This window comes from Cryptotermes secundus, unplaced genomic scaffold, assembly GCF_002891405.2.
Source record: "Cryptotermes secundus unplaced genomic scaffold, Csec_1.0 scaffold2002, whole genome shotgun sequence".
Taxonomy (NCBI): domain Eukaryota; kingdom Metazoa; phylum Arthropoda; class Insecta; order Blattodea; family Kalotermitidae; genus Cryptotermes; species Cryptotermes secundus.
The window spans coordinates 118,495-130,344 of NW_019727444.1; the positions used below are offsets into that span (position 1 = coordinate 118,495).

Here is an 11,850-nt window from a genome sequence, read left to right on the forward strand (position 1 = left end):
TTAAATTCCTCCTGAATCAGGTTTCGATCTCTTATCATTGTTCCCAAATATCTTAACTTTGTCACATTTTCAAGACATCTGATTCCCATCTTTATGTCATGATTTAGAAAATTTCTTTATAAGAGTAAAAATATAGAACAAACAAAAAAACAAAAAACAAACACAATGGCTTTAGTCCTCCAGCAAACTATACCAACTGAGCGACCACCGCTTGTCAGCGAAGTTAGTGCCAACTTTAGAGGATAGAGGGTGTCGTGTAGTCAGTGCAACGAATCCCCACAGTCGTTAATTCCAGTTCTCTGGACTGAAGGCCTTATTTCCTTGAAATAGCTGCTCAATTATCCTCACAAGACTGAGTGGACCCCGTTGCAGACCCATTACTTATCAGAAAACCTGGAAGCGCCAGGTATCGAACCCAGGACCTCTGGATCTGTAGCCAGGAACTCTGACCACTAGACCACAAAGGTGGTAAAAATACAGTGACAACTGAAAACTTCAAAGTACAAGATGGCAGTTGAGAAATATCAAGCCACCTTGGTTAACAGCCCTTTGTCACATGGCTTTTACTTATACCATCAGAGAGACACAATATCCAAAAGCTGTTAAAGAAACATAATCTCATTCAAACACAGTGACATAGTTACATGTAATTTAAGTTATCACCAAAATTTCTGTTGATGCTAATGGAGAACACTTCCCCATTCATTAAACAGCTAAGGTATGTGTCAAGTTTATAAGAATAATATGATACTAACATATTCTCTTCGCAAATGACAGGCAAACACACATACAGAATTTGACCTTCTGTCGACACAGGTTAAGGACTAAAAGCACTACCACAAAGACAAAATAAATAAGATGTGAGTATGTGGACTGGATTCACCTGGCTCAAGACATGGGCCACTGTCAACATGCGTGAATATGTAATTATCCTTCAGGTTCCACGGAAGGCTAAAATTTCCTGACTAAATGAGTGATACTTCGTTTCTTGAAAATAACTCTACTCTGTACCTTCATTGGGCCATATACTTGACTTCAAATTAATTTAAAACTAATTTCTTGCAGTGTGTGACAGGAACCAAGCCTGAATAGAAGACATGTTGTACACAAACCAGGTTCTACACCTTAAAATGCATTCAAAGGTACTTGGGTTAAAAGATGTTTATACAAACTTCTTGCACATACATAATTGTACTTCCATACTGCCTTCACATGAATTATGTTACATGTTTACAGCCTAAAGTTATGGTTGATACATAAAATAAAAGTGTAGATTATCATCTTCCATTACCTGAATGGATAAATGATTCAGATTACAAACTCATACACCCTGAAACAATTCATGAGATCCTCACCCACTGCAAAGGAGCAAGTTTCAATATATATTGCAGAAAAAACTACAAAAATCTGACCTGAGTGACATGATGAAGGGTTATGAAAGTATGCTGCCCTGGCAATTTAAAGTATTGAACTTTCAATGTAATTAAAATCCAAATTAATCCTACCTCCACTGAATACAACCTTAAGAGAAACTGCTGGCATGGACTGACCTTTACATACAGTAAAAGAAGCATCACAAGAATGGTTATCCAGTGGTGAATCATCTACTCTGCTGGATTGTTTTTCTACGGTTGACAGATGATTTAATAGCAGAGCATTAACAGCTCATCAAGTGAAAATTAAGGATGATCATCTACAGGAGAAAGTTCTGGTGTATTTTTGGAAGAGATGAGACACCTTGAAATGCATCTCTCTCCCCATTACAGCCAGTCTTTAGCCAGGATAAAAACCTAGTACTTGAATATGAATGAGACTTGTTAGCACAGAAGCACATTTCTCAATAATCATTATGGCTGAAGCCAATGACTGTGACTCTCATACATACATACATAGCATTCCATAGATCCATGAGTTAGTCAGATGACCTACCGGATGTGGAATTTGTCAAAAATCATACAATACATATATACATGCACAATTCAATTTCACATAAATAGTAAGGATTTCACAAAAGTAGTAAAATATCCATCATAAATCCATACATTAACATATACTAGATTTTTTTTNTTCACAAGAGCCCTCCAATGGTACCTATCCTGAGCCAGATCAATCCAATCTATACCATCCCATCCTATCTCTCTAAGATCCATTTTAATATTGTCCATCTACCTACATCTTGGTCTTCCTAATGGTCTCTTTCCTTCTGACTTTCCCACCAATATCCTATATGCAATCCTCTTCTCCCCATTCATGCTACATGCCCCGCCCATTTCATCCTCTTTTACTTCATTCTAATTATACTTGGAGAAGAGTACAAGTTATGAAGCTCCTCATTATGTAGAGTTCTCCAACATCCCATCACTTCATCTCTCTTCAGCCCAAATATTCTCAACACCATGTTTTCAAACACCCTCAGTCTATCTTCCTCCTCTAATGTCAGAGACGAAGTTTCACACCCATACAGAACTACAGGCAAAATTATAGTTTTTGATATTCTAATTTTTATGTATTTAGACAGCAGATGAGAAGACAAAAGCTTCTGAACTGAATGGTAGTAAGCACTAATTTCCTCCTGAATCAAGTTTTGATTTGTTATAGTCATTCCCAAATATTTTAACTGAGCCATATCTTCAAAACAACTGTTAATTATCTTTATGTCATGATTTTGCCCTGCATTCCAGTGATGAGACAGTAACATGTATTTACTTTTCTCTGTGTTTACTTCTAGACCAACCTCCTTACTAGCATCAATTAAAGTTTGATTTCCTTTATGGTATCTATATTATCACCCAGTAGATTCACATCATCAGCATACACTAACAGCTGATGTACAAAACAAAAGAGTGAATTTTGTCATGCCTTTGAATCCTATTTTCATGCATTTGATTCTTTCAGGGGGGGGGGGACAAAAAAAAAACAAAACCCCACATAGCTTTGTTTGGTGTCAAGTTTCTAATGAGTTATGAAACCAACGGACCATGGAAGAACAAGTGGCACAATAACAACATATATATAGCAACCAAAACTTTACCAGTGTTTTAATCAGATGATCTCTACAAGAGCAAAATCACTGGTAACCTATTCTTATACTACAGTCTTACAGAACTTTGAATAAAACTAGGGCTTTTTTTCTTTGAACAAGGTCCTCATTGAGATGACTTCTAGGATGTAACACTGTGTAGCGTGGCAGATTGTTAACATGGCATTATATTCCATAAGACAGTATTCTTGAGTTCTTCTGTTCACTTACCATTGATCCATTAAAAACATCTCCATTCCACAAAAGATAATTGTATTCATCGTCTATTAGGGGCTGCATGGTTAGTTGAAATCCTTGCATCCAAAGGACACTGCCTGCAAAACTGACTGACCACTTACATCCAACATCAATTGCATATTCTGAAAAACAATCTGGACCCCTGTGTTTCAAATAATCCCTTAATTTGGGCAAGACTATGTCTTCACGAGAACTTCTATTGTCTGCATTACACTTCAGACAACAATATATACCACACATTGTATAACAACTGCAATAACCTCAAAATACGCTTCGTGTTTCTGGCACTTATTTTATTGTATTATAATGCTTCACATTACATTATATTACATTTATCGTTCCTTTCGTAGCAATTACCTACACGTCACTTCCCAGGAGGGCACTGCAATTGTAAATGCTGATCTTCATGAAATACGTATGCCAATTGTATTTCTCAAAACATCGCTGTACTAAGCTCACTTCACTAGACAACACTGATCACAACAATCACTACCTGCAAATACGCTTTACCGAACTTTACCACCTCACCCTTACGGCTTGCTGCTTGTACCACAGACATGCGATCTCTATTATGTTGCTTGCGTTCCTTGAAACAAACCAGTAGATCAGCTGCTATAGATGGCTTCAGTGCAGTGTAATTTACACATTACACATGTAACTTGATTCAACCAATCACAGATGAGTTACTTGAAACTTTAGNCTTGTGTTGCTTGCGTTCCTTGAAACAAACCAGTAGATCCAGCTGCGCCCAAAAACACGTGCGACAACCTACTTGCCAAGAAAGCAACATGTGTCCATATTTGCTTATAGATCCTATAGATGGCTTCAGTGCAGTGTAATTTACACATTTGCTGCCCTGTAACTTGATTCAACCAATCACAGATGAGTTACTTGAAACTTTAGCGGTTTGGTAAACTATTTTTTTTGCAGAATATTGTTGAATTATTTTCATTACAAATCAGAAATCTAAAAAGTTGATAATAAAATTGAGAAAATAATATTTTATTTGTGGGCTACCTTAAAGTACATGAAAGGGTCTTCAGATGCAATGTAAATTATGAAAGTTTACTTCAACCGTGGATTATTCACATAATTTTATTATAGTCATTCAGAACTTTTATAATTGCATGACTGTTGGCATAGACAATGGCAATACTAGCTCCAGACATGAAACTACTGAGGCATAAGTTAGGGACNAATAAATGTTCAAGATGACCACCTAAAGTCTGGATGTACATTCTGACTCGTTTGGCCATAGGTTCTTCTCTTGGACAGCATCTTCAATATATTCCATCCAGATTTTTGGGACACAGAACCTTATATCTAAGAATGGATGTTGATATTCTTTAAGAATTCTGACGAACATTCATGGAAAAGTACTGTACTTATAAGACACACCTTGAACCATCACACCTCTTAATACATATATAAGAAGTGACAATCTGTAAAATGTAACTAGTTCAATAGGAGTAATAGTTTTGCCTTCACATGTTTCAGCCCTTACTGGCCATCATTAGAAAGTGCAGCCAGTACTATAAAGGAACCACCTTAGACATTTTGTAATTGTTGTATCATAAAGGGCCTTATATGTTATAGAAATTAAGACTAAATAGTTAATAATTAAAATAGACTGTGAATATCAAGAGTAATTGGTGGAAACCATTTAAAATAAGTTAAGAAGGCTTGCTGAATAGATAGAAGAATGTAATGACATGCTTTGCTTCTTCTGTTGGTTATGTACAATATTTTATCAACTGTTGTATTGTTGGCCTATGTCCATCTATGTGATGCTGTTGTGTGTAACCCAGTGAGGCATGTGCTGTGATGGCCAATAAGGGCCAAAACATGTAAAGGTAAAGCTTTCACATACTTACTCGAGTATTATACATTGTATCTGAACTGTGAACAAGTTCCATGAGCACAGAAGAAACTTCATGAAATTCATAAAATAGTGAATAAAACATTGTTTGTTTCTTCATTTATTTAACAATGATTTCTAAACTGCACAGGTTATCCACTGTCAAATGAATTGGGAATACTCGTAATACAAACTCATTGATTTCAGTCCACAAGCGAACCATACCAAGTGACAGTGACCAAACAGTGTTTCCATAGAGCTGTCTCCCTGAGGGTTAGCCATATGGACTCAGACCACTCAAGAGACTATGCACACCACAACATTGTCATACCAATTTATGACAGGCTAGGGTCGATTATGCCTGGTATGCTTATATTAATTTGGGATATGCAGGGACCAGTTTGAACAGCAATTTAAATGCTGCTTTAGAAGGCCATGTAGTGGTGATTTAAAAATTGTCTTGAGGGGTTAACAAAAAACAAACTCCGTGGTCTGTAGTCTGCAAGTGAACTATACTGAACAAGCGACCGCCACTTGTGGGTGAAGTTAGTGCTAACTTTTGCGGATAGAGGGTGTCATGTGGTCAGCACAATGGATCCCCACAGTTCTTAATCTCGGTTTGTGGCATCCAAAATTAAATTTATGAGGATAATTTCAGCCTACACACTGCTAAATCATAAAAGAAATTAAGACATTTTAAATGAATTACAAATTCAGTAAAATGCCAGATTTTAACAAACTTACAAAACTTAATGAAAACAACACATAAGAATGGAAAACAACAGGAAATCAAAACAGATTATAGGAAAGAAGTCTCTGCCAGTGAGAAGTTTTGGAAGGTACTGAACACATGGCATGAAACTGTTACACATCACATGGCCTGATACCTCACAGGATGATGACAACAATGACAAACTTTATTTTATATTTTGAAATACATTTTACATATATATCAAAAATAATATACTAGCATTACAAAAGAAAATAAACAAGTTCATATAATAAATGCAGGTAATTATACACATACATAATTTAACAAACATCTGTCTCTCCACAAATAAACTTTCTGACTTCATGGTTGCCACTAAGCTTTTCAATTTGCTCATTAACAGTGGCATGGTCTTCAGTATCCAAATTATAATATTAGACCAAAAAGCTCTCTCTCCCCCCTCTCTCTACGTATCTGCATGTCCTATGCCAAAGGAATGGAAGGAGAAAACAATATTATTAAATGTGTTTCTTCACTTGCCTAAATAAAATACATTCTGCTGTATATTTATATGGGAACCTGAATGGAGAAGAAACATAGTTTGCAAATATGGAACTTCTGTCATCCTGAGATCTGTTTCATATACATTTTAGGACACCTGCTTCTTCATTCAAGAAGTTTGGTGTGTATGTATCTTGAATATAAGAAAGCGAATATATAAAACTAGAAGCAGAAAATATGTCATGCACAAGTTATGTTACTGTGGACCTCCATAACATGAAAAACATCAGAACCTCTATCATTCAGAAACAGGGAAACTTAAATCTCTTGGTAATATAGGGGTGTTGACCAGACTTCACCTCGGGGTCAATAGCATTAATATTGAGAAAATGCAGTGCTTGGTCAGCTGGGCTGCCTGCATGTGCTGCTACAGTAATGCAACACATGACTAAAAATAGTTGAAGACCAAATTAAATTTTATCATATTAATACAAGGCAAGCACAGATGCTAACTTCAAACCTGAGCCATTCTTGAGAAACTGGCAGCTCTGCAGATATTCCAAAACTTCCCAGCATTTTATGGAAACTGAAGGTTCATTTACATGTTCACTAGAGCCCTCCACTGGTCCCTCTAGTGAGCCAGATCAATCCAATCCATACTATCCAATCCTATCTCTCTAAGATCCATTCTAATACTGTCCACCCACCTACGCCTTGGTTGTCCCTGTGGTCTCTTTCCTTCTGGCTTTCTCACCAATATCCTATACTCATTCCTCTTCTCCCCCATTCATGCTATATGCCCTACCCACCTCATTCTCCTTGACTTGATCATTCTAATTATACTTGGAGAAGAGTACAAGTTATGAAGCTCCTCATTATGCAGTTTTCTCCAACCTCCTGTCACTTCATCTCTCTTTGGCCCAAATATTCTCCTCAACACCCTGTTCTCAAACACCCTTGGTCTATGTTCCTCCCTTAATGTCAGAAACCATGTTTCACACTGCTACAGAACCACAAACAAAATTATAGTTTTGTACATGTGTTCAAAAAGTATCAAACCTTTGGTCAGCAGAAATACATTTATGGATTTGGAGGTACTGAGCCGTTCTAAGGTTTAGCTCGCTCACGTATGATGTCATCATGTTTCACATGACAGATTCCATCCCCACTATGCAGTAGCCTGACGTCAGTCACGTGGTCCCATGTACCCTCTCGTGAAGGGGAGACTTGTACAGTGCAGTCATGTAGACCAAGTTGACTTGGAAGGTCGGTTACTAGCCAGCAGGTTTGTTGTGGAAAATATTGGTTTCGGCTGGGTTTGTTCTAAATTCCCTTTTGGTGCTATCTGGCTGGCCGGTAAGGACTGCCCGCAGTCGCAAGCCGTTGCTTGAACGCTTGCGACGTGCGTTATTAGATTTGGTTTGGTATTCTTCAGAATTAGACTTGTGTTTGTATAGCCTGAGTGTTTAACGTCCTAATATGTCTAGTGTCGACACAAGTGGTGCCGACGGGAAATTGTTTGTTCTGAATGAGCCTGTATTAGTTTTCTTGGTCAAATGTGTCGTTTGTTATTTATGTATTGTTATATATTTTTTTTTTTATTAAAATTGTATTTGTTCTTATCTAAGCCAACGAACTGAGTGTAGCTTCATCCTCCTAGCTTGGATACCCCATGTCCATCTAGGGGAGCGTGGGAACCAACAATAGGGCCAGTAACGATTGTGCTGTGCCCTTCCTCTTCATAATAATAATAATAATAATAACATAATAATAATCAGAAGGAGAAGAAAACGAAGGGCGCGGTGCAGTACAAAACCCTAATCCCCTCCACAGTAGTCTCCTTGGTAATGCACACACTTCTCCCAGCACTTCTGCCATTGTTGGAAACACTTCTGGAACACATATTTTGGAATGGTGATCAGCCAGGCCGTCGCATTCCGCATGATGTCTTCTCTTGACTCAAATCGGGTTCCTTTCAGCAGCATTTTCAGCTTGGGAAATAGCCAAAAGTTACACGGAGCCATGTTGGGGGAGTAGGGAGCCTGACGAACCACAGGGATGTTGTGTTTGGCGACGAAAGTCTGAATCAAATGAGCAGAATGAGCGGGTGCGTTATCATGATGGAGCTGCCAAGTTTTTGCTGCCCAAAGATCCGAAGGGAGCCTCCCGCGCTTCATTGGTTTACGCGGGAAAAAAGAAGGTTCCATACTTTTTGAACACACCACGTATATCCTAATTTTTATGTTTTTAGACAGTGGACGAGAAGACAAAAGCTTCTGGACTGAATGGTAGCAAGCATTACCTGAATTCATTCTCCTCTTAATTCGTTCCTGAATCAAATTTTGATTTGTCAGTGTAATTCCCAAATATCTGAACTGTGCCACACTGTTAGAGCATCTGTCAGCTATCTTTATGTCATGATTTTGCCCTGCACACTGGTGACAAGACAGCAATATATGCTTATTCTTCTTGTGTTTACTTCTATTCGAACCTCCTTACTAGCATCAACTAAGATTTACATCAATGGCATAAACCAGCAGGTAATGTGTCCCATTTAATTTCAGTCCCGTCTGGTTTTCCTGGACCTTCCTAATGACATATTCTAAAGCAAACTTGAAAAGCAGTGGTAATAAAGCATTTTAGACCAGATAAATTATACCATTATCAGATAAATGCTTACCTATACTGACTTGACTACATGTTTCGTTTAAACACATTTTAATCAACCTTACTAGTTTTCATGGGTACCCCAAAACCACAGATACTAAACAGTTAAATTCAAATGTGGACAGATGAATGCAAAGAATATTTACTAATCACATGAATAACTTCTCTCTCAGGACTCGCCATGTTCTTGCTGCTGCTTCCAATATGCCTCCTTCAACTCCTGCAGGTTTTGCTCTAATGTTGCAACTTCATCATATTTGTGAGCCGATCTGAAATTCAACATCATCCACTTCAACATCTTCTGCATTCTCCTGTGTAATAAGACACTTGAAACTGTATAATTCCTTCTAACCTCGCTTGCTTTATATAGTTTCTGATATTATTCATCTGCTGAATCATTGGATCTTCTGACTCAAACATCTTGGCAGCTTCTGGACCCCAACCTGTATCAGATGCAATCTAAAAAATAAACAATACAGTTAACTATAATTCTAGCCTAAGAATTGGTCTATGTTACTGGTAGAAACAGAAATGACAAATGACCATGTTTGGTAAACTTAAGTGTTCATGGCTTGTTGAAGTAGAATACCAGCATTTGCCTTGAGTGACTGAGAATCATGAAATCCTTCAGCCAGCATAAGTCATATTCTGGCCAAAATTCAAACCAGATACCTCCAAAATACAAATCAGCATTTGAGCACTGTTATTATTTGGGCCAGTTCATGTGATACCATATAATGACGCATATCTGAAGGTCATGTTTAGTCTAATGCCATGTAAAGAGTGACATTTACAACAATATGTTTGGATTAATTAGGACAGAGATTCTCTGATAGTAGTGCAACAGTATGGAATTTCCTATACTTATGTAATAATTAAGAAAGTCTTTATGGCAATACATAATGGGGAACTACAGCAAGCAATATAGTGAGGAAGCAATGAAAACTTACAAATTATACGTAGATTATTCCTGTACTGAAACTGCACTAAATGTTGAATGAAGTGGATCAGAAAACCCATATATCTCCTGATAAATAAATGTTGCACTGCAAATAGAATCAAGTGAAAGAAATGGTAAAGGGCAAAATGTCTCCAGGGGCAGCCTCATAGAACCATTAAATTAATTACTTATGAATAACATGTGACACACCAATTTCCTCTTTATCGAAAATCAAGACAGTAAATACAACTCCAGCATGAAGCCCTACTTTCTGATACCTCTTATGAACCAGACTTTACCTGATCTGCAGGCTTCTTCTGACTAGGTGATAAGCTACGATGAAGATCTCTGTGTTGTGGAGAATCTCTCCTCCGTTGCATCTCAGCCTGGTGGGCTTCAAGGACTGCCAACTGTTTCTCCTGCTGAATACGTGCAGACATCTCTTGTCTGTGTAAATATGATAATGATCACTTTATTAAATTTGTTTTTATACTGATTTACTTTCTTAAGCTCAAGGTTTATGTGGTGCTTAACCAGCTACAGAATATTTAGTAATGCAGTCATGAAAGCAAATCTTGATTAAGTAAGCACCCTGATAACCAATCTGACATATAGAGAATAATGAGTATGACTTTTGATAGAAAAATAAATACTTATGGACTCGTGTACAGTTTACATGTCCCGATCATAACATGCATTTTATAAAAAAGTATACTGACTGATTTATCACAACCATTGCTTATGTAAGGCCAAAAAGTTGTCTTCCAGTCGTGATATTTAGAATGATTCATGACATACTGCAAGTACGTATCACTGCGATTTGAACTGCTTCATGTGTTATCTCTGTTTCTTGTGTTCAGTATAAGTTGACATTTATTTGCACATGTATACATGCACAGCGAATTATTGGCAAAATGTAGGACTTGTGAGGGGAATATACGTGATCCATGCTTGCGGGCTTGCAGAAAATAGTAGACAGGAGGTTCGTTCTTTAATTAGTAGTCAGATGTAAGTAATGAGGTTATGTTGGTTTAAGAAAACCTTTAACTCTTCAGTTAAGATAACACAATAATGAGAACACTGAATTATCCTTCACTATTTCTGTATCCCTACGACAGTCACTACATATAGGAAATATTGCTGCATCTGCATTATTATTTAAACCTTAAAGCCATATTGTATTATATGCAATCAGAAGTTAGGGGATGGACTTTTAGTTAAGTATTTCAACGTTTTTTAAATATTACAAGCATCCATTACAATGGAATTTTATAAAATCTCATAATGCGATTGCAGTGCTGTGTGGTCTATACAGGGTGTCCCAGGAGGAATGGACCAAACTTCAGGAGGGTGTTCCTTATGTTAAAGTATGCCGATATAACCCAAAACACCTATGTCCATAGTTGAACGGTTACGGAGATAATGGCCAGAGAAATGTCAAACTTTGACCGGCGTTGCACACTTGTTGATTATAAAATACATATTAAAACTGGCAGGAATATGTGGATTCTGTAATGTTAATAATGTATGTAACATAAAACTAACTTGTGAGTGACATGAAGCCATAAAATTGAAGTACAAAATACTCGCTCGCCATGTCATAATTATCCTTAGGGTTTCCAAGCACTATACATGAGACATGAATGGCAAGCGCTGACGTAACGTGCTTACTACGCGTTCTGATAAAGCCAACTACATAAGCACGGCTAGGGTGAATCACGGCACTCAAGGACAAACAGAGATAAGGCCTCTCAGCTGATAGGTATAATCTGTGGACCCGCTAGAAGACCACACTTTTCTTGGGCCATTATCTCCGTAACCGTTCAACTTTGGACATAGGTGTTTTGGGTTATATCGGCATACTTTAACATAAGGAACACCCTCCCGAAGTTTGGTCC

The 11,850-nt window shown here is 37.5% G+C and overlaps 2 protein-coding genes across 3 annotated transcripts in view; both read right to left on the reverse strand.

Moving 5' to 3' along the window:
- Nucleotides 1–3,913, reverse strand: part of LOC111864887 (asparagine synthetase domain-containing protein 1) — a 16,118-nt gene extending 12,205 nt beyond the window's left edge. For both annotated transcript variants that reach the window (XM_023852478.2, XM_023852477.2), the window contains exon 1: nt 3,251–3,913. In XM_023852478.2, the coding sequence (XP_023708246.1) occupies nt 3,251–3,517 (267 nt within the window). In that variant the 5' untranslated portion in view covers nt 3,518–3,913. The remainder of the gene's footprint in view (nt 1–3,250) is intronic.
- A 4,863-nt stretch (nt 3,914–8,776) lies between these two features.
- Nucleotides 8,777–11,850, reverse strand: part of LOC111864889 (rabenosyn-5) — a gene marked incomplete at its 5' end in the record, with an annotated part of 3,781 nt that continues 707 nt past the window's right edge. Inside the window, 3 exon segments of the mRNA XM_023852481.2 lie at nt 8,777–9,281; nt 9,365–9,471; nt 10,252–10,399. Of these exon segments, the coding sequence (XP_023708249.2) occupies nt 9,182–9,281; nt 9,365–9,471; nt 10,252–10,399 (355 nt within the window).